The sequence below is a fragment of the Heloderma suspectum genome, chromosome 1, assembly GCF_057233095.1.
Source record: "Heloderma suspectum isolate Gila_16-S chromosome 1, 16-S_ref, whole genome shotgun sequence".
NCBI classification, from domain to species: domain Eukaryota; kingdom Metazoa; phylum Chordata; class Lepidosauria; order Squamata; family Helodermatidae; genus Heloderma; species Heloderma suspectum.
Window position 1 is genome coordinate 68,540,437 of NC_139458.1, and position 22,593 is coordinate 68,563,029.

The 22,593-nt window shown below is 45.9% G+C and overlaps 1 protein-coding gene across 2 annotated transcripts in view; it reads right to left on the reverse strand.

The window, feature by feature from the left end:
- Nucleotides 1-22,593, reverse strand: part of CCDC9B (coiled-coil domain containing 9B) — a 102,182-nt gene that overhangs the window by 60,634 nt on the left and 18,955 nt on the right. For both annotated transcript variants that reach the window (XM_084845234.1, XM_084845240.1), the window contains exons 4-5: nt 17,779-17,943; nt 12,807-12,947 (exon numbers count right to left, since the gene is read on the reverse strand). In XM_084845234.1, coding sequence (XP_084701360.1) covers nt 12,807-12,947; nt 17,779-17,943 — 306 coding nt within the window. The remainder of the gene's footprint in view (nt 1-12,806; nt 12,948-17,778; nt 17,944-22,593) is intronic.

Below are 22,593 nucleotides of genomic sequence, written 5' to 3' on the forward strand. Positions count from 1 at the left end.
CTGCAGCAAGGTGGGACACACGACTACCCTACCTGAACTTCAAGGGGCAAATATATATTTCCAATATAAAATAAACAAAAATGTAAGTTCTTTGAGTGATGTAATGCTCTGATTTTGAGGGGAAATTGTTCCTCATCACTCCAGGACCTAAGAGTGCCAATGTTTATGCTTGTAACGAGCAGCTGATCATAATAAAGGGGCTCCATGCTGTGAAAAGCATCTGATTTCTACAGGTCTGGCTTCCGTTAAGCCGGGGGTGGGGGGTCTGGCTGGCTTCATTTTGTTCAGTCAGCAACCCATCCAGGGGCAAATTATGATTAGTAGGGTCTTGGGATTCTAATGCTTTGGAGGAGCCCCTCAGGGTATCATGAGTTTAGAGAAATTTTTTTTTTAATTTATTATTATTATTAAATTTATTAATCGCCCATCTGGCTGGTCACCCAACCACTCTGGGCAATGTACAGCATACAATAAAACAGTTTAAAACAATAAAATTCTACAGTAAAAACATTTTCTAAAATACCCTAACCCACCCCAAATGCCTGCCTGAACAACCACGTTTTTAATGCACGACGGAAGCTCATTAAAGAGGGGGCATGGCGGAGTTCCCTAGGGAGGGAGTTCCACAGAGTGGAGGCCACCACAGAAAAGGCCCTCTCCCTCGTCCCCACCAGTCTAGCTGTCCTGGCTGATGGGACAGAGAGAAGGCCATCCGAGGCTGATCTTGTTAAGCGGCCTGTCTGGTGTTGCTGGAGGCGCTCCTTAAGATAGGCTGGGCTGGAACCATATAGGGTTTTAAAGGTCAAAACCAACACCTTGAATTTGGCCCAGAAAACAACTGGTAACCAGTGCAACTCCTTCAGCACTGGAGTGATGTGATCTCGCCGGCGGCTGCCTTTAATCAGGCGAGCCACCGCGTTCTGTACCAGCTGCAGCTTCCGTACCGTCTTCAAGGGTAATCCCACGTAGAGCACATTACAGTAGTCTAAATGAGAGGAGACCAGGGCATGTACTACCGATGGAAGCAGATGGTCAGGAAGGAAGGGGCGCAGCCGCCGTATCAGATGGAGTTGCTACAGCGCTGTCCGGCTCACAGCTGACACCTGAGCCTCCATGGACAGCTGGGAGTCCAAAATGACCCCCAGGCTGCGGACCTGGTCTTTCAAGGGTAGCCGTACCCCATTCAACACCAGGTCAACATCCCCCAGCCTCCTCTTGTCTCCCACCAAAAGTACCTTGGTCTTGTCAGGGTTCAGCTTCAGCTTATTCCTCCCCATCCAGCCACTCACCGTCTCCAGACATTTGGACAGGGATTCTACGGCCAACCTTGGTGAAGATTTGAATGAGAGGTAGAGCTGTGTGTCATCCGCATATTGATGACACCGCACCCCAAACCTCCTGATGATAGCCCCCAGCGGCTTCACATAGATGTTAAATAGCATCGGGGAGAGGGTGGAACCCTACGGCACCCCACAAGTGAGTGGCCACAGGTCCGAAACCTCCTCTCCCAGTGCTACCCTCTGGTACCTGCCGGAGAGGAAGGACCGGAACCACCGCAATACAGTGTCTCCAGTGCCCAACCCCTCCAGGCAGTCCAGGAGGATACCGTGGTCAACGGTATCAAAAGCCGCTGAGAGATCGAGGAGAACAAGGAAGAAGCATTCACCCCTATCCAGAGCCCTCCTCATATCATCCACCAAGGCGACCAAGGCCGTTTCTGTCCCATGCCCAAGCCTGAAGCCCGACTGAAATGGGTCTAGATAATCAGTTTCTTCCAAGTGTGCCTTCAACTGCATCGCCACCACCCGCTCAATCACCTTGCCCAGAAATGGCAGATTTGAGACTGGGCGAAAGTCGTTCAGAACTTGAGGATCCAAGGAGGGTCCTCTGACCAGAAAATATGCCAACTGACCAGAAAAAGGCCTTGATCTGTAGAAATCAGCAGCTGAAACTTTTCACTGCAAGGAAATAAGTATTGCCAGACTGCTAATTCCTACACATGAAGCAGCTGTTAGAGGAACAAGATGACCACCTCCTGGCAGGACCCTAGAATATGTGACATAATAATTAGAAACAGAGCACCTTTGAGCATGTGCAGAGTCCTTTCCCTCCTCCTCATTCATGTGTTTCCAGAGAGAGGGTTTTTGAGTCCCTCGGGTATTGTGCCAGTTCCTGTGTTGATGGGTGGAAAGAGATAGTAGGGTTGCCAACTTTTACTGCACTGGTTTGCTGTGCAGGAACCACCAAGTGGTAATTCCTATCTCCATGCTGTGAAAAGTTCCACAAGCTTCTGCTAAAGGCACAAAAGCAGGCAAGTTCATTTTTTCCTAATCTCTTGGCAACCCTAGACTGGGACCCGCAACAAAATGTTTGTTTGTTTGTTTGTTTATTTATTTATTTATTTATTTCATTTCTGTACCACCCAATAGCCGAAGCTCTCTGGGCGGTTCACAAAAACTAAAACCAAACAACACACAATAAAACAATTTAAAATATATAGAACATTAAAACCACAATATAACAATACAACCACAATAAAACCTAGCAACAGTGCAAGAGTTTAAAATACAGATTTAAAACAGCAAAGATAAAAATTTAGAAAGCTAAAATGCCTGGGAAAATAAAAAGGTCTTCACCTGGTGCCGAAAGGAGTACAATGTAGGCGCCAGGCGAACCTCACTAGGGAGCTCATTCCAGGGCCGGGGTGCCACAACAGAAAAAGCCCTCCTCCTAGTAGCCACCCGCCTCACTTCCTTTGGCAGGGGCTCACGGAGAAGGGCCGCTGATGATGATCTTAAGGTCTGGGCAGGCACATATGGGAGGAGGCGATCCTTCAGGTAACCTGGCCCCAAGCCGTTAAGGGCTTTGAATGTTAACACCAGCACTTTGAATCGGGCCCGGAAATGGACTGGCAGCCAGTGCAGCTGGAAAAGTACTGGCGTAATATCAGCTCGCAGGCCAGTCCCTGTTAACAATCTTGCTGCCCTATTTTGGACCAGCTGAAGTTTCCGGGCCGTTTTCAAAGGCAGCCCCACGTATAACGCATTGCAGTAATCCAGACGAGAAGTTATCAGAGCATGGATAACTGTAGCTAGGCTATCTCTGTCCAGATAAGGGCGTAGTTGGTATACCAGCCTAAGCTGATAAAAAGTGCTCGGTGCCACTGAGTTCACCTGTGCCTCAAGTGACAGTTCTGGATCCAAGAGCGCCCCCAAACTACGAACCTGATCCTTTAAGGGGAGTGCAACCCCCTCCAGAACAGGTTGAATATCACCTAGCCGGGCAGACGAACCACCCACTAACAGTACCTCCGTCTTGTCTGGATTGAGTTTCAGTTTATTAGCCCTCATCCAGTCCATTACCGTGCCCAGGCACTGGTTCAGAACAGCCACTGCCTCACCTGGTTTTGATGAGAAAGAGAGGTAGAGCTGGGTGTCATCCGCATATTGATGGCACCTCAGCCCACACCTCCGGATAACCTCCCCCAGCGGTTTCATGTAGATGTTAAACAGCATGGGGGATAGAAAAGAGCCCTGTGGAACCCCATGGCACAATTGCCATGGCACAGAGCAATAATCCCCCAGCACCACCTTCTGGAATCGGCCATCCAAGTAGGAGCGGAACCACTGTAGTGCAGTGCCTCCAACTCCCAACCCAGACAACCTATCCAGAAGGATACCATGGTCGATGGTATCGAAAGCCGCTGAGAGGTCCAGGAGAATCAACAGGGTCGCACTCCCCCTGTCCCTCTCCCAGCAGAGGTCATCCCACAGGGCGACCAAGGCAGTTTCCGTTCCAAAACCAGGCCTGAAGCCCGATTGAAGTGGATCTAGATAATCCGTTTCATTCAAGAGTGCCTGGAGCTGTCCTTCAACCACCCGCTCAAGCACCTTGCCCAGGAAGGGGATGTTGGCCACTGGCCTATAATTGTTAACATCCTCTGGGTCCAGGCTAGGCTTTTTCAGGAGTGGTCTAATTACTGCCTCTTTTAAAGCAGCAGGCACCACTCCCTCTCTCAAGGACGAATTTACAACCTCCTGGACCCAGCCGGACAACCCCTCCTTGTTTGATTTAATAAGCCATGAAGGGCAAGGGTCAAGCACACAAGTGGTCGATCGGACTTGGCCAAGCACCTTGTCCGCATCCTCAGGCCTCAGTAACTGAAACTCATCCAATAAAACTGGACCAGACGGTGCTCTGAACGCCTCTACCAATGGAACTGCATTAATGGTGGTGTCCAATTCATGACGAATCTGAGCGACTTTATCCTCAAAGTGCCGCGCAAACTCATCACAGCGTGCTACCGAGGGTTCCACTGTCTCTCTCCCTGGCCCAGAGTGTAACAAGCCGCGAACCACTCAGAAAAGCTCCGCCGGACGACACTGAGAAGATGCAATGCTGGTGGAAAAGAACTGCCTCTTTGCCACCCTCACCGCCACAGAGTAGGCTCGATAGTGGGCTCTTACCTGTGTTCGGTCAGACTCAGCACAAGTTTTCCTCCACCTGCGTTCTAGCCGTCTCCCCTCTTGCTTCATTGCCCTCAGCTCAGGTGTATACCAAGGAGCTGGCCGGGCTCTGCTCAGAGGGAGAGGGCGCTTGGGTGCGATCGTGTCAACCGCCCGAGTCATCTCTGCATTCCACAGAGCCACCTGGGCTTCGACAGGAGCACCAGCCATACCAGCAGGAAAATCCCCCAGAGCCCTCTGGAATCCATCGGAATCCATTAATCTCCGGGGGCGGACCATTTTAATAGGTCCCCCACCCTTGCAGAGGGGAAAGGCCGCCAGAAGTCTAAACCTCAGCAGGAAGTGATCTGACCATGACAAAGGGACAGATGTTAATTCCTCTACTTTCAGATCACCATCCTCCTGCCCAGTCGAGAAAACCAGATCAAGCGTGTGTCCTTTTATATGCGTTGGGCTGATGACATGTTGGGACAGCCCCATGGTTGTCATGGCGGCCATGAAGTCCTGAGCCGCCCCGGATACAGCAGCCTCGGCATGGAAGTTGAGATCCCCCAGGACCATCATCCTGGGGGTCCTCAACACCAAGTCCGAGACCACCTCCGTCAGCTCAGGCAGGGAGTCCGATGGGCAGCGGGGTGGGCGGTACACCAACAGAATCCCTAATCTGTCCCGGGTACCCAACACAAGGTACAGACACTCAAGATCTGCACTCGAATGAGCAGGAAGCCTGGAGAGGGAGACTGAATTCCTATAGACCACGGCAACCCCCCCTCCCTGACCCTCAAGTCGGTGTTGGTGCTGCACTGAGTACCCAGGAGGGCACAGCTGGGAGAGAGTGACCCCTCCCAGTTCCCCCACCCAGGTCTCAGTAATACATACCAGGTCAGCCCCCTCATCCACAATCAAATCATGGATGAGGGAGGTCTTATTTTGGGCCGACCTGTTGTTGCAGCATAGATGTGCTTCCAATCCAGGTTCCAGCCATTCTATTCCCCTCCCACCGACCTCCACCCCTGTTTTTAGGGAGTTTAATTCCTACCAACAATCTGTCAGCATTCCATGACCACTGAGCATGCTTTGTCTTCATTGGCCTGTCCTTTGGGATCCCTGTTGGGTTTTTTCTAATGTTTTATATTGTACTTCTGTGAAGCCTGGGATTCCCCAAAGCCTGCTGAAAGCTCTCTCTTCTGTGTGGATGCTGCTGCTTTGGCTACAAAAGGAGCAGCGGCACTCAGAGAACGGAGATGATGACGATGATGACGGCAATGAGGACAATGACAACAAGAACAACAACTCAGTTCTCTGAGTGCTGCTGCTCCTTCTGTAGCCAAAGCGGCAGCATCCACACAGGAGAGAGGGCTTTTCAGCAAGCTTTGGGGAACCCTACAGAAGTACAATATAAAACGTTAGAAAAAACCCTGCAGGGGAACCCGCAAAACCCAGCCAATTTGTCATCATCATCATCAGTATCCCACTTTTCTACAAGGATTTGTGCCCAAAAGAGCTGACCATGCAGAATCAACACAGAAGGCATAGTCCAAGACTGTCAAAATAAAATATAAAACGTGACAGTTGTTATCTCTCCTGCCTCCCATGAGGTATCTTCCTATGCTTCTTCTAGAGCCCACTGTTCTTTATTGTGTCATCTATGGGGAAGGGGGAGCTGCTGTTTGAGCAGAGCCTGCAGAGGCACAGTCAACCAACATATCTTTGGGGAAAGGTGTTCTGGCTAAAGCTCACTTCAGCCTTTTCTTTATTTTTTTTAAAGAAGGAAACAGAAGCACCATGCATGGATATTACGGACAGAGGGGCAACAGAGGCAAGGAGAAAAGAGACAGTAACAGTGTCAAAGGGTTGAGGACCACCAGAAGCTCTTTCTCTTCTGAAACTTCAACAGATGTCCAGCCTGAACCAATGCTTACTCAGAAGTAAGCCCCACTGTGTTCAATGGGACTTTATCCCAAGTAAGCATGCATAGGACTCCTGTCTCAAGAGTTGTCACCATTTTCTTCAGTAGGCCTGCTGTGCCTACCAGTAAGTAACTGAATGGCTGACAAGAATTCAACAGGCAAATGTTTTCCCACCCCCAAGTATCGAAGATGCTGGGGCAGTAATGGAGAAAGTCTTAAATGTTGGGCTTCTGATGGTCACACCACTATTAAAGCCGTGCCAGAAAAAAAGATAGCAACATTACATAGGCCAAGAGTTTCTGCCAGCTCAAAGAAGAGAGAAAAGTTTATCTAACTATTTATTTGCCCTTCTCCCCATCAGCCCTTTGGACAAGCTTTTATTGTGCAACTGCTCTGAGTCATGTGGAATTTTATAGGGGGTCCAGATAATGTTACCTTCTATTCATAGCCCTCCTATGTTTTCCTACAGCTGCTTCCGTCTTTTTCTGCAGTGTAGAAAATCCATCAAGGGGAAAAAGATGGAATAGCCTCACAATGCCTTCTGACTGCCAGTGCTAGGGACTCTCCATCCAGAAGCACCCCCCTTTTTTTTCTTTTTTAACTTTTCAAAAGTGAAAGCCTTTGAGCTGGGTGCCTGGAAGGATCTGCCTCTGTATGCTCCATTTTTTTTCAGATCCCAATTTGATTACATCAGCCTTCCCCAACCGGGTGCCCTCCAGATGTGTTGGACTACAACTCCCATAATTCCGAGCCTGCATGGCCATTCTGAGCCAGCATGCTGGCTGGGAATTATGGGAGTTGCAATCTAAGACATCTGGAGGGCACCAGGTTGGGGAAGGCTGCATCACATCCTTACCCTCACGTCACATGGCACCAATTTATTTAGACAGAAAACATTAACTCATGATATATCGTCTCTATAAACATCATTAATTAAAAAAAGCCATTTAAGGAGCCCACAAACCATATACATTGTCCAATTTTAAAGATGATTTGCAATGTACTCATTAACCATTATACTTCACTGGAACCAAATACTGAAACTTGAAGCTCAAATGCACTGATGCATAAAACTGCGGCTTATTAAATGCAGCCATTAAAAAAAAAACACGCCAGTGTGCAGAGAGGTCTCCCAGGAAACATGATACTAAAAGACCCAGAAAGAGATGAATTACTCAATTCTCCGCTGACAAGGAGGAGATTGGTGCCAGGGAAACGTCTTGGGCAGGAAGGAGTACAGGATATGATCATAATAATGTTTCTGCTTCTTAGACCATGGGGATTTGCTTGATCACCTTCTATGGGAGAGGGAAATAAGAGAGCAATCCTGTTCAGTCTCCACTAAAGTGGAGAGCTGAGAGGGTCAGTGTATGGCCAATGCAAATAGTGGGAAACTTCTGGGGTTCCCTGGTTTGCATAGGATACATGTATCAGCCTGGCAGCCGCAAGCAATATATTTCAAAGTTGTGCTAAGCACAGCAGCGGCAATCGGGCGATCAGCGAGCCAGTGTGGTGGAGTAAAGGGCTAGAAAGTTAGACTTGGATGGTAGTGGTGGAGTGGAGCCAGGGCATGCAGAGATGCAGTGCCAACATTTTCAATTAGTGGGGATGAGGCCATCATCTGCCACCACCACCCCAACCTCAGAATCCCCTGTTCCCTCTGATATTAGCTGCAATTCTCACAATAGCTGGTGGGTGGGATGGGAATGAATTTTCCTAGCAAGGACATATGGTTCCCTTTTGTAAGGCAATGTATTTTGGGGTGACCAGGGGTAGATCTACACTAGTATTATTATTTTTTATTGGTACTGAAGTGCACTGATAACTGTTGGGGCACATTACACATCCCATATACTGCTTTTCTATGGTTATTTCCTTCTTTTTATTCCATATTATCCAAAATAGCACAGCTGATGTCCTTGTGTGTGCTACGAGGTATAAATGCACAAGAGGGATATAGTGTCACCGCGATAGCATTGTATTGATATGACACAGGGTGTAGATCTGGCCCTGGTCTTGAATGGGAAATTAAGACCCATCAGCTTTAGAGATCTCTAAGATGCCTCTATACATATGAATCTGTCCATCCCCTAGACCAGCCATCGCCAACCTGATGCCTCCACGTCATTGGACTACAACTCCTAGCATCCCGCAGGCAGCGCTAGTTTGGGTAAGACTGAGGGCACCAAGCTGGGGAAGGCTGAGCTAAGCATTCAAAGTCCTAGACCTAGTTGGGCGAATCTAACCGTTTTGCTTTCTCCCGCATTCCATAAATCTCAAGTTCTTTCTGTTCCGAATATGAAGAAGTTTTCAGATTTTAGTAAATCCTTATCAAAAAACCAACTGGAACAAAATGAAAATTCTCACCCATCTCTAGGCCCTGCCTAAGGAAAAGTACCCACTCCCGCTTCTGCTTGCTTTGCTGTGGGCACCCAAGGCCTGTCTTTTTTCAACAGGCATTGTTTCTTCACTAGGCTTGAGATCGCTGGCATCTGAATCACGGTTGATTTTATGCTGCTTTAGTACAATAGTTTGCTTAATCATTTTGGATATATTATTTTAATTTGTGCATGTTTGTTTGCCACCTTCAATATTTTTTATAGAAAGGTGAGATTAAAATGTTGGAAGAACATGAGTAAATAAATAATTTAGGCTAACTCTCCTCAGACAAAAAATGTGCGGTGCCACTCCCCAGTCTTCCTTCACATCTCTCCTCCCTATGCTTTTCGCTCCAACCCTTTGTATGGTCCTCCCCAACCTGGGGCCCTCCAGATGTTTTGGACTACAACTCCCCTGACCCCTGACCAATGGCCATGCTAGCTGGGGCTGATGGGAGTTGTAGTGAAAACATCCGGAAGGCGCCAGGTTGAGGAAGGCTGCCTCAGTCCTTGCATTCATCCTCTGCTACCCTGGTCTGCCTCTTTGCCATCTCCCGCCACTGTCAAAACTTAGATTGATGGAGACCCCCTAAGCACCACATACATTGATGGTGCTGTAGTGGCGCAGCTGGGTAATTTTAGACCCTGGACTCAACAGTCTTATCCCCCCCGTGCCCATTTTAGATGGCTGTGCGTATTATTTCAGCTGCAAAGCACACACAAACATTTCTCTCCCTGCCCGAACTGCCATTCCATGCTTTACAACTGCTTCTGCATTCCTTATATTTTAGAACAGCAGCAACAGTACTGTTTGCAGACCCTGGTTAAAATAAATACTCTGAGCATGTGCAGTTTTGCATTTTAAACAAACTTAAGTCATAGCACCATCATGACTACAGGAATAAAATGGAGTTTACTTCCACTGCCCTGACACCCTCATCGCCTGCTGCCTTCTGGGTGGTCATTTGTGGGGGAACCTGGGCTGCGGCCACAAAGATAGTCTTCTTTGCAAATACTGCTTTCAGCTCTGCTGCTTTTGCTCCCTCTGTCATGGCAAAACAATACGCCTAGAACTCTTGCGGCCCTTCCAGACAATCATTTTTTTCACACAATTGCTCTGTGTGAATTCATTGGTTCTGAGGATCCAGGCATCCTTAAGCTAGTTCTTCTACTGTGGAGAATACGACTGCTGTCGCTGGGAAGTCCTGTTTGTTTTTTGCTCCACTGAATCCCACTGGCTGCGCAACCCTGCTGTGCACATGAGGTGAGCTGCCATGGGGCCTGCAGAGGCCCGGCAAGAGCTCGCAGAGTTTTTTTTTTAATCGAGCTGCAGTTTGCGCAAAATTGCGGGTATAAATATTTACTGACATCATGATTTGCACAAAATCACGGCTGTAAATAGCACAATTTGCACAAAATTGCAGGTGTCAATGGCTATTCGCATCTCCAATTTTGCACAAATTGCACTATTTATGGCCACAATTTTGCACAAATCATGGTTTCCACAAATATTTATCCCCGTAATTTTGTGCAAATCATGATTTGCTCAAGTTTTTAAAAGTGGGAAAATGCAAGCTTGCCCAACTCATCGTGCAACGAGTCAGGCCAGCTTGGGGGCCCCCAAAGCCTGAGTCCGGGGAGCCAAGCTGGAGAAAACTTGCCAAGCTCTACCCCCAAAATGGATTTTTCCAACATCCCTAGTGGAGAATCACATTTTACCAGCATTCAGGCAATGTTGCGTTGCTGAGGAAATAGACTTTTCTCCAGAGTCACCCTATATATTGAGACTATGGCCTGGGACAGAAGTAATGGGAAATACATTTCCTGCTACATGAATGATACAAGGAAATGATTCCAGTACTTAGTGGAAAATGCAGTACTCATATTCAGTAAAAGAAAAAATAAGCCCTACTTCACCAACTGCAATTTACATCAAAGTAAGATCATGGTACGTCATGCATGTTCAAATTGCCATAAGCCTGGTGGACAAATGTGGACAGTATCAGATCCATACTGCAGACTGCTGAAATGATCCTCTACTGTGCAGAGGTGTTTGTGAGCTTGTGGAAACTCATAAATACAGGGCAGTATAGATGGAAAGATAAAAGGTCATTTTGTGGCATCATTAGTATAAAAACTGTACAGCCTGTGAGATCATTGCACTGCAGGATGTGAATTGCACCCAAGGCACCTATAGGACTTTCAGTGGGAGTTGGGATAGCCAGTTGTCCTACTTTACAGAGGACAGTCCTCTATTTGAAGGCAACCTGTATTGGAAGGCCTGTCCTGTCCAAGCCTGGTTTAATGATAAAGCATGATAAGAAGAGAGCAGGGGCCTTGGAGCTGCCCAGCAACACTCAGCACCCAGACAGCAGACTGAGTGGCAGCCCCAGAGTTCATCTGGTCACAGTCTTCCCCACTAGGGGGAGACATATTTCTATTTACATTATGATTTCTACATTTGCACCTAAATGCATATAAATTAGTATATGACAAGGTTATGCAAATCAATGTTCTCTTTTGTCCTCCCCCCCCCTCTGCTTTTTCTTTTTGGCATGTGTGATGCATTTCCACCTTTTTGTTTAGGTAAAAGTGGCCACCCTAGCAGGAGCCCATTTGGGATCTAAACAGGAAAGCCCCTGGTCCCGGCTCTGCCCCTTTCTTGCCTTCCCACTTCAGTCTTCACCATCTCTTTGTTTCTCTAACATATATCAGCCTTATGCCAAAGTCTGCGCCACCCTGTTTCTCACAGAGCCTTACACAAAAAGGCATTTACTGCCAAATGTACTGTCGAAACCCTTTTAAAACTCCAGGCCCAAATGTGCATGTACTTCATGCTGGGAGGCATTACAGGCCCTGGACTTGAGGACAATGGCACACTGTTATTGGGAAAATGCTGGCCATGAGCGAGAGCCTTGGGCTCGCTGCCTCTCCCAGCATGATTTACACTCTCTTTTTCAATGTGTCCATGTGTTCCCTGCAGGCCCATCATCCATCTTGCCTGAGAAACAGGCTTGCCCATCTGGGACCATAAAACCCTCGCCTGCCCCCACTCACCATGTCAGCAGGCTTTCTTTCCTCTCCTAAGAGTGGGCCTGAGAGAGTAGGCCAAGCAGCGGCGTTACAGCCTGCCACTGACTCAATAGGAAGCACAGATTGTGGCGTTATCGCATTAATCCTCCTCTCCGTTCGCAGAATGTCACTTGGTCACTGTCAGTTTGGGACTGCTGAAGCTCAGCTCCAAAATCTTCTTGAAAATCTTGGCCCAGAAAGCACAAAATAATAATACACAGTCCAGAAGAAGCAGCCTTCCTCAGAAAAGAAGCATTCCACTCCATCAGAGCCAGAAACCCCTGTCTTGAACGATGTCATTCAGATAAGCTAGGCACTTATCAATTGCCAAACCCCACCCCACCCCCAAGGAAATGCATCACCAAAAAAGACAAAGGAGAACACAAATTTGAAAAAAAAACCCTGCATGTATGACTAGATGCAAATGTAGAAATAACTGTAATTTAAATAGAAATACTGTACATCATAGCAGGTAAGACTGTGACCAGGTGACCTGTGTGCCTTTCTGTTCAGTCTGCTGTGCAGGTGCTGCCTGAGGATTGGGAACAGTTTTATGGTTATCTTTAAACCAGAATTGGACTGGATGGACCTTCAAATAGAAGACTGTAAAAGAGGGCACAAGGCCACCCTTTGTAGGCTGAATTTGGCCCAAGGGGTGGAGCATCCCCATTCCTGTATTAAACGAACCACTGCCTGTAATGGGCAAAATGTCTTGAAAGCAGTCCATTTACTCATCTTCCTTCTCTTCCTGCTGTAGTAAGCAGGACTTCAGTTTCATTCTACAATACATGGGAAAGGCAGCCGGGTTAATGGATGGTTGCATCAAAGGACAGTTTTCCAAATAATGTTTTGTCCCAGATGCTGTTAAGGCAACAGCCACCATCTCTGTATCAGGAGCAGGCAGCACTGCCAACATGTATTAACAATGGAGTCCAAGCAGAAAACTGGAACTCTCTGGAGGTATTTTGGAAAACACTCACCTTGCCTTTGTTGTCCATCGTAATAGCAATCTGCATTCTTCTTCCCCTGCGGAAAGCAATCTCTTCTTCACTGATGTCTGGAGCCTCCCCAGGGCTCACAAGACACTCTGATGCCCGTTTTTCACTGACAAGCCGCTTTCCCTAGAAAGGGCAGAATGAGTGTTACATATTCTTAAGAAAACCCAAAGGTGTGCTCAGTTTCCTGTCCTGTGTAATCCATGTTTAAATGTACATAGTTAGGACAAAAAATTGTATTTGGTGCTAAATAAACAATAACAACAGATAACAAATTCCATTTCGGGAGGTTCTGACTGATAGCTACCAACTTACCAGTTGCAACCAATTTAATTTATTGAGTGATGAACTCAATATATTGAACATATGTCTATAACATATTTTGTTCTGTTATGGCACTATAATTTTGTAGTACTGCATTCCCTTGGATATAATCTGTTGGGACTGCATGCTAGCAATAGGCGGGGCCAACCTTTTCTCTCTCTTTTTGCCACCCCCTTCTTTCTCTCTCTGCCACCCCTTTCTCTCCCTCTCCCTCCCTGCCTGGCAAGCTGCCTGGGGAGATACAGATCACTCTTACCAGAGGTCTGAATTGATAACTTACAGAGGGCTTTTGAAGTTAGGCCATATGGCCACAAGTTGCCCACCCTTTACTAAACGAATCAGTACTAAACTATTCTTAAAAATGTGACATGTCATTTTCCTTGTCCCAGGCCTCCACTAGAGCGATATAAAGATCAGCTAATTCCCATCAGGGCTGATGAATTTCTTTTGCTTTCAAGCCAACAAGATTCCCGTCACTGGAATTATTTTTCTCGATGCAGCAGACATGACTAAGCAAAACACAGCAGAAATGATATTGATTATATTTCATGTAATTGAAAGTCTTGCCAGATTCTGATGGCAGCACACAGATCACATTGGACTCCTTGAATCTGCAAGCACACCAAAAAAACAAGACAGTTTTTGCTTGATCTTCTTCACAACTAAATATGACAGTTGAAACTTCTTTCAGAGGTTTAACTTAGGGCAAGTACAGCAGCCCACAAATTTGGGCTGGCCTTGTCAGCCAGCCAAAATTTGTGCTTGCCAGGATCCAAACCATCCCCCAACAGGGAAAGGGTGAAGTTTTTCTCTGTAATAGCACAGCATGAAGTCAGGGACAAAACACACACACACACACACACACACACACACACCTCCAAGCTCTTGAGCTTGTTTCTACCGCATTTTACTTCTGGACACAGAAGCACAATCAAAGTGCAGTGCAACACGACTAACTCCGGCCTTCTTCCTGAGTTTGGAGCTGGGGCTGGTGGAGTATCCCTGCCGTTGTGCTGTGCCTCACAGTTGCTCCAAGTGCTTCAGAAGCACAGTGCAACCTGGAGTGGGAATCATCCTCACAGTCATGCTGCACATCTGAGGTTCTCCAAGCACGACCAAAGAGCAGTGTGGTACAGCCCTAGCAGTTGCGATGTCATATAGAATAGAGAAGGAAGGAAGAGCTTTTACAGCCAGTCTCCTCTTCCTCTATTCCTTGTCCACAATATCTTCAGAAGTTAAGAACATTTTGGAAGAAAGTTTTATTCTGGGCAATCTCTCTCCTACCAAACAGGCTAGGATAAGGCAACCATTTCAGGTGGCAGCCCTACCTATCTTGTAATGCTTAGTTCTGACCTAGGGAAATGGATGCAATGGTGCAAATTCACCATAAAGGGAGATGAAGGTTCCATGCAATAACAGCAAGGAAGAGGGACAGTACAAGACATCTGCCCTGACACCAGTCCAGCTTATACCTCTTTTAACAGGGTAAAGATTTTTCCTTAGCAAACCAGGAAGTCGGGCAAATATGATAAAACATCTCCTATTTAGAATTGCCCAGCTGCTGCGATCCTCATCAGAGGCTCTCCTGGTTGTGTCACATCCTGCAGATCTCCTGGTTGTTGCCAAATGGTGGCACCCACTCTCCTGGAATACCCTCCCCACAGAAATAATACATGTGCCAGCCTTAGTGCAGTTTAGCACACGCTGAAGACTTTTCTAGTCACTTCAGCATTTGATGAGTTGTGATGCCTGACATTTTGATTTGAGTTGATGTCCATTGATGTGTTTTAGTATGTTTTATTTATCTTATGGTTTTATTGTCGTACAAGAAATATGAAGTGCATGACAGGTGGAATATACATATTTTAAAATAAATAAAATACATCACAGGATATGGTGCAGACTGCATCCCCTTCTTATATAAACATCAGGTTGCATGCAAAAAGGCCTGCAGGTCTGAATGCACCTGTACAGCCCAATCAAATGCATGTTCCACTTTGTTCAATAGGGCTTACTTCCACATGAGTGTGCACAGGATTCCAGCCTCACATGAGCAGGCACATCTGATCTCAGTGAAAAGCCCCGTTCATTGTTACTCTGATAATAATGACCTACCTCACAGACACGCATGAAAATGAACAAGAAAAGGGATTGGAAAGCATTTTCTTACTAAAAATATATTATATAAAAGATGAATAACGGGATTCACCCTGGATTGGTTCAATTGCAATAAATCTTATAATCAAACATGAAAACTCCAACGCTGCTCACATTTTGAACCTGTGTTAGCACAGGTAGGTAGATTTCCTTTTTTAATGCTTAGAATAAAAAAGGCTTTTGGTTGCAGCTGTTCTCACTGTTGTGGCTTCTAAGCATCAGTCATCCTTCGTGAGCTCTTCCCTGCCTTTGATGTGTTGATTCTGACATTAGATAGTTGAAGCCAAACACCTTGTTCAAGTCATGGATCTGCCATTGCTTTCTTTTAAGATTAATCAAATGTTAATATAATTATCTGCTCATATGTCAACACAGCCTAATGCAGTGGGTTGTTTTGACTGCCACTGTGAACAGAGCAGATGTCTCCACTGATGTCTAGATAGTTTTCTGAAGTAGTTCAGATGAATTTGCAATCTGATCTCGCAGTATCTAGCAGTAAAAGACTGAAGGGTCACGTCTGTCTGAGTGTGAGCCACTTTTTTGTGACTGCTGGAGTTTAATATCTTAATGATATAGGGCAGGATACAAATGTTTTAAATAAATAAATATCCATGACAATGATCTATTATTGAGTAAAACCTGCATGTTGTATAGCAAGCATGGTCAGATTTTAGGCTTGTGGGATCTACTTTTTCAATAGAATCCTAAGGTCCCCCAACCAGTATCAGATGCAAAATAAAGCCCAAAGATGGCCACAGTATTCAATACTCCATGAGTAAAAAATCCATAACGGGGGGGCGGGGGCGAATCCAAAATCCAGAGTTAGACAATACCTTTATTGGGACCAATTAAAACACCACAAAATATTGTGCAAGCTTTCAAGTTCTCCAGAACTCTTCATCAGGCTAGATGGTATAAGAATAGAGTTTAGGAACAAGATGCCTCTGAGCACATGCTCAGATGAGGAATTTGCTCTCAGTACCAGAACTGGAGCTCACACACTAATTGTTTCACATGCAAATCTACTCCTGTTTTCCTCCAAACTTTCTTAGTAGTCTAATTTAGGAGGGGGAAAGGCTATTTGCCCTATTGTTAAGCCATTAGGATCTGGAAAGCCTGGCTGATCCTTGCCTAGAGACCCACCAGTAAATCTTGATCTACCTTCTGCCTGCCCCCATTATATAGGAACAATATTCTCACAGACATTATCCTCTAAACGCTACTTTACTCTGCAATAAAATGTCAATTACTCCTGAATCAGTGGTGTGTGAATTGTAAATAAACCTGATTGCACATGACACTCACTGTGTGGCCTTGTAGTTTGTTCTGAGTTGGGACATTAGTGAACCAAGTTCAAAACCTGCCCAAACAAGAAGCACCTTGAGAGGTCTTATGGATCGTGCTGGGTTGGGACACTGGAGAACCAAACTGAGGACCTTCTTGCATAAGAAATGGGTGTATTTTGGTAGAGAACTCACAAAACACATTCCTATGCATGTTTGCTCACAAGAAAGTGCCTCTATGATCAATGGAACATATTCACAGGAAAGCGTACAAGAGATTTCAGACTAAGCCTCACTAGCCTGAATAAAGCAATTTGACATGTGATTAATATTAATAATATATCTTTATCATCATCATCATCATCCTTGCCTTTTTATAGGGAAGCTGTACTCAGAGGAACTTGCAATATAAAGAATATTAACAGAAATAAAAAAGTCTAATATAATAATTGTTAAAACATTAAATAAAAATAAGTAAACCAGAACAGCAGCAACCAGGATCGGAAAAAGCTTGCAAAAAAACAAAAAGCAGTGGGTGCAGGAGAACCATTACCTTCAGGTTGCTACCTAAAGGAAATCACAGATCGCTCCTGACCAATCTCCCAAGGCAGGGCATTTGACCACCAAGAAGCCCCTGCTCTAACCCAAGTAGTAACGGCTAGGCGTGATGTGGCTGAATTCCCACACATCAAGTTGTGGAAGGCTGAACTAATTTGTCAATATTCTTCATGAATTTGTGGTGCCCAGATTTGGGAAGGCATTTGCAATAGCAAATCTTGATTAATACATATAAGATCAATTGTTTAACTTAATACAGAATCCAAGAACATTGGAAAAATGGGGAGAATAATACAGTCCAGTGGAGGCTCCAATGTCAGCAGGGTGGTGAATCTATTCCAGGTTTCAGTTAGAACCAGCCAGAACTCTAAAGAAGCATTCCATGGTGCGAAGTTCCTTTAGAGTTCTTGGATCGCTCCTTGAGAGTTCTGACTGAAACTCAGAGCAGATTCACCACTGCACTGACATCAGAGCCACCAGCCTCTACTAATACAACTGAAAGCTTCAATAGTGCTTGCTTGCAAGGCGGAAAACAAAGGTATCTCCCCAGCCTCCTTTCTTTGCAATACTATCTCTGGAGGCACACCACCGTTTTCTCTGGAGGCACACCACCGTTTTCTCTGATAAAAACTCACCTTGGCTTTATTGTCCATGGTAACTGCCAGCTGAACCCTCTTCCCCATCCTGAATGTAAATAAATGGTCAGCTTCCTCCTCCTCTTCCTCCTCTTCACTGCCAGTCCCAAAGCTGGAGGCAGGAGGGCAGCTAGCTCCCCATTTCTCACTCACGATTCTTTTCTCCTGAAAATGGGACACACCTAGCTAGGAAAAATGGTTGGCAGGCTTCCATATTATGAACCTGTTTTTGCCTTAAGAACCGGAGAGAAGAAACTATGAAAATGTCAAGGAGGGATCTACACCAACACACTTTTTTTTTTTTTTGGCCAGTGATGCAAATACTGTGAAATTCTTTCCAAAGAAACAAACTGGTCCTTTTGTCCAAATTGCAAAGCAACCCATAAATCTGGAAAAAAAGCACATTGCACACTTATGAATCTGACATTTGATGGAAATGTCAAAGGTTTAAGACACTGATGGAGTCACCATCCTGTAGAGCTTTCCTAATCAGAAATAGTGTTACAGCATGAGTGCGCTGAGTTGACTTCAGTCTTCTGCAGTTTAATCTTTCCTTTTTTCCAAAAAAACAACCACCCATGGTTCATAGATGTGTTTAAATTAGCTAAGCAACTTGAGAGCCGTCTCCTGTAGCAGTAATGTCTGAGGGCCAAATTCAATGTGACTTTAAATGCATCTGTGCATCTAATGTGCAGGTTTTTAAAAACAAATGCAAAGAGCATCAGCTGAGATGGTTGATAATTATGGAGACTGCAGCAAACACAGGAGGAGAATTTAATTATTTCCTCCCCAGCTGTCCCTGCCCCAAATCTATGGGGCAGGGACATGCTGTTCCTCAGGACAGCAGCAGGAGAAGAAAGGGTTAGATTGGGCCAGTTCACATGACCAAACAAGCTACTATGGCTTAAATAATGAAGCCAAGTGCCATTTCCCCAATTACCTTGTCATGTCATCTGAAACCAAGCACCATGACTGGTTTGAGGGGAAAACAACTCTCAAATAACCCATGTGCTGTTGTAGAGTTATTTATCCTGTCACTGGACTCCTTCACACATAGTTTTTATCCTGCGATTGAGATTGCTCCTTCACGGATGTTTATAGGCTCTTCACATGATGCAGAGACTCTGCCATGACCCTCCTGCACTAAATGCCCTTTGTTCCATTTTTAAATAGATCACAGATAATGAGCTATGAAATTACTCCACTGTGTTCCTCTTCAGTTTCCTCCATCAAAAGAGTTAAAGTGGGAAGAAGAGGAGTGAGATCAATGAAAGATAATGGAAGACTCTGATATTGGGGGCAGGGGGGTGGGAGGAGAGCACATGTAAAGGGAGTCCGTTGTGATCCTGCATTTAAAATGGAAGCAGAAAGCCCTGTTTTAAATGCAGGATTTTAGGCTGGTATAGAAATGCCCACAGATGGGAAGGCCAGGATCTCTTCTCGATCATCCCAGAGTGCAGGACACAGAATAACAGGCTCAAGTTGCAGGAAGCCAGATTCTGGCTGAACGTCAGGAAAAACTTCCTGACTGTTCAGGCAATACAACAGTGGAACCAATGACCTAGGGAGGTGGTGGGCTCTCCCACACTGGAGGCGTTCAAGATGACACTGGACAGCCACCTGTCAGGGATGCTCTGACCTGGACACCTGCATTGAGCAGGGGGTTGGACTCAATGGTCTTATAGGCCCCTTCCAACCCTACTATTCTATGATTCGTGTTTGGATGATACAAGCTGCACCTCGGTCAGTAATTAGCAAAATGGCACCTGGGACATGATGGGGATTAAAACAAGCCACCTTGGTTTATTTTGATTGCATGAACTGGGTCAACACCTCTTCATCCCATTAATTATCACACCCTCCCTCAGCTGATGTTATTCACTTTAAAACAAAAACAAAAAACAAATACTGCACATTAGCTGCAAAGACTCATTTAAGGTTGTGGGTAGTTTGGCTCTAAGTAGCTGTTCAAGTCTGTAGTGAAACAACAGCAACTCCTGAGAGATCAGAGAGAAGATGGAGGTCACATCACATAGTAACTTTTGTAGTGAAAGTGTTGCCACAAGCTAAACATTTCCTCTCAATATTCATGTGTTTGAAAAAATGCCTGACATGATTTCATCACAAGTTACCACATCCTTTAAAAATCATCTAGCATTTTTCAGCTGAGGGGAGGGGAGAGAAGCAAGGCTGCTATATTAATATGGTGGGGAAAGTAATCTTGTAGTGATGACTACAACTCAAATAGGGTCATGTTAGGATGGCCAGCTGTCCTACTTCACAAGGACAGTCCTCTGTGTGAAAGTCAGTTTTGAGGAAATCCTCTATTTGAAGGGCTGTCCAGTTTAAAGATAAGGAACCACAAAGAGGGAGAGCAGCAGGAAAGACTGACCAGGCACACAAGTCGAACGTAGAATTTTATTGTTTTAACTGTTTTATTGTTGTACATCGCCCAGAGTAGCTGGGTGACCAGCCAGATGGGCGATTAATACATTTAATAAATATATAAATAAAAATCACCTGGTCAGTCTGTCCCACTATGTATTGCATTTGTATTGCATTTCTGTTTAAGGTAATTACTTCTAAGTTTGCACTTATATATTCACATATGCCATTTTTGTGCAGTCCTGTGTCCTCTTTTTTTGCAGTGTATAACTGGCTGCCCTACATGTGGTCTGACTCAGAGTGACCAGCCCTCCGAGAAGAAAGGAGATGACAGCATGTAGACTGAGAGACCTTAGTAGGCTAGATTTTAATTTCTTTTCCACCCTTTCTCCAAGGAACTCAGGGTTGCATACAAGGTTCTTTCCTTCCCTTGTATCCTCAAAACAACCCTGTGAGGTGGATCAGGCTGAGAGACTGGCCCAAGGTCACTCTACACATAGCAGTTATACCGTTCTCATACCGTTATAACTATTAGTACACATGACACCTATGGGCACGAATAGTTATGATAACAGTATAAATGCTATATGTAGATTCAGCCTGAGTAACCTTCATGGCTGAGTGAAGATTTGAACCCAGGTCTTCCCACTCCTAGTTCAGCCCTCTAACCTCTACATCAAACCATCATCTATGCCATCAGTGAATATACATTTGGCACAGAGCTTCGTGGAGGATTTATTAAGGTCTGAAAAGTTACTGGGAAAGAGCAGATGGCACAATATATGGCCTCAGCTCCATACTTGCCGCTGATGGATGGAATCTATTAATGAGGGGGTCTGTTGACCTACATAAACCAACCATTTGTGATGACTAGGTTCTGGTTGCAGCCTGACCAGTTCTTCACCTGCCTCCCACATTTTTCATTGCCTGTTCTGGCTGCCAACCAAGGTGATAAATCACATGACAGTAACCCATTCGGTCCAACTGCTCTCCCCTACATAGCTTTGACAGATGAGCTCTATAACAGCAGCAGCAGCAGCAACAAAAAACTGTTGCGCTGATCCTCCATGCACAAGACTGGGCATGTTGAACCTCTCTCAGCCTGAGGGCCACATTCCACTCCAGAGAAGCTCTTGGGGGCTGCATAACAGTGGTGGGCAGAGCCAGAGGCACAAGCGGTGAGGACAAAAATAGGAGCACATTTTAGCTTAAAGCTCTTACCGCCATTAACTAAGTTTTAGAACAGGCATTTCAACCTTTTAGAATGGGGAAAAACTGCCCAAAAGCCAGAAGCCACCAAACGATTGGTGGTCAGGAGAAGGGGGGGCACCTAGAGAACCCCATAGGGCCAGGTTGAGACCCTAGGCTGGGCCAGGTTTGGCCCCTGGCCCTGAGGTTCTGCACCCTTGAGTTAGACTGTATAGAACCTCCAGGATCAGAGGCAGTAGCCTCCAAATGCCAGCTGCTGGGAACAAAAGCGGGAGAGGGAAGGAGAGCACTCTTGCCTCCACGTCCTGCTTGAGGGCTTCCAAGAAGCACCTAGTTCGCCACTGTGAGAAACAGGAAGCTAGACTAGATGGACCCCTGGTCGGATCCAGCAGGGCTCATCTTATGTCCTTATGATCTATTAAGGGGCAAAAAGGTGTCATCAGTCTGACTGCAACACTGCGGCAGTGCTATCTGAAATGTTATGAAGCGGGGGCGGGGGGGCACTGTGTGGCTGAATTGGGTCCCGGTACTTCTCCTCCTTTCACCCTGCAGTAAGGGACCAGTACTGTAAAACCAGTCTGCCCCATTTATTATGGGATGGGCGTGCGTGCTAGAACTGAGTCCCACTGCTTATGGAGAATCTATCAATGGCTACTAGCCCTGACTGCTATATGCTACCTCCGGTATGCCTATGTACACCAGTTGCTGGGGGACATGGGTGAGAGGGCACTGTTGCACTCATGTCCTGTTTGTGGGTTTCCTGTGGGCAGCTGGTTGACCACTGTGTGAACAGACCTCTAGACTAGATGGACCCTTGGTCTGCCCCACTATGGGTCTCCTTGTGTTCTTATGCTCCTTCCTTCCTCCACAAAGGAAGGTCAATGCTGGGATGATAGCATCTCCCAATCAAATTCTGAAGCTGAGGATCAGCATCGTGACAGAGCATCTCCCAGGAGCAGGGCTCTCCTTCCCCTGATGGTGAGTTTAGGAGGAGGGATGGCTGTTAGGCACTCATTCCTTGGGCAAGGGAAGCCCATGCTGGGAGATTTTCTCCCATGGAAAGATAGCAACCGGACATAGTATTTGTGCAAGTACTAGGCTGGATCAGTGTCTGTCTCACAGAAGACCAGACTGTTCTCACACACCATTCGCAACCCTTGCATAACCCCCACTCACCAGGTTTGCATGACACAGCAACCCCTATGTGGGGGCTGCATATGC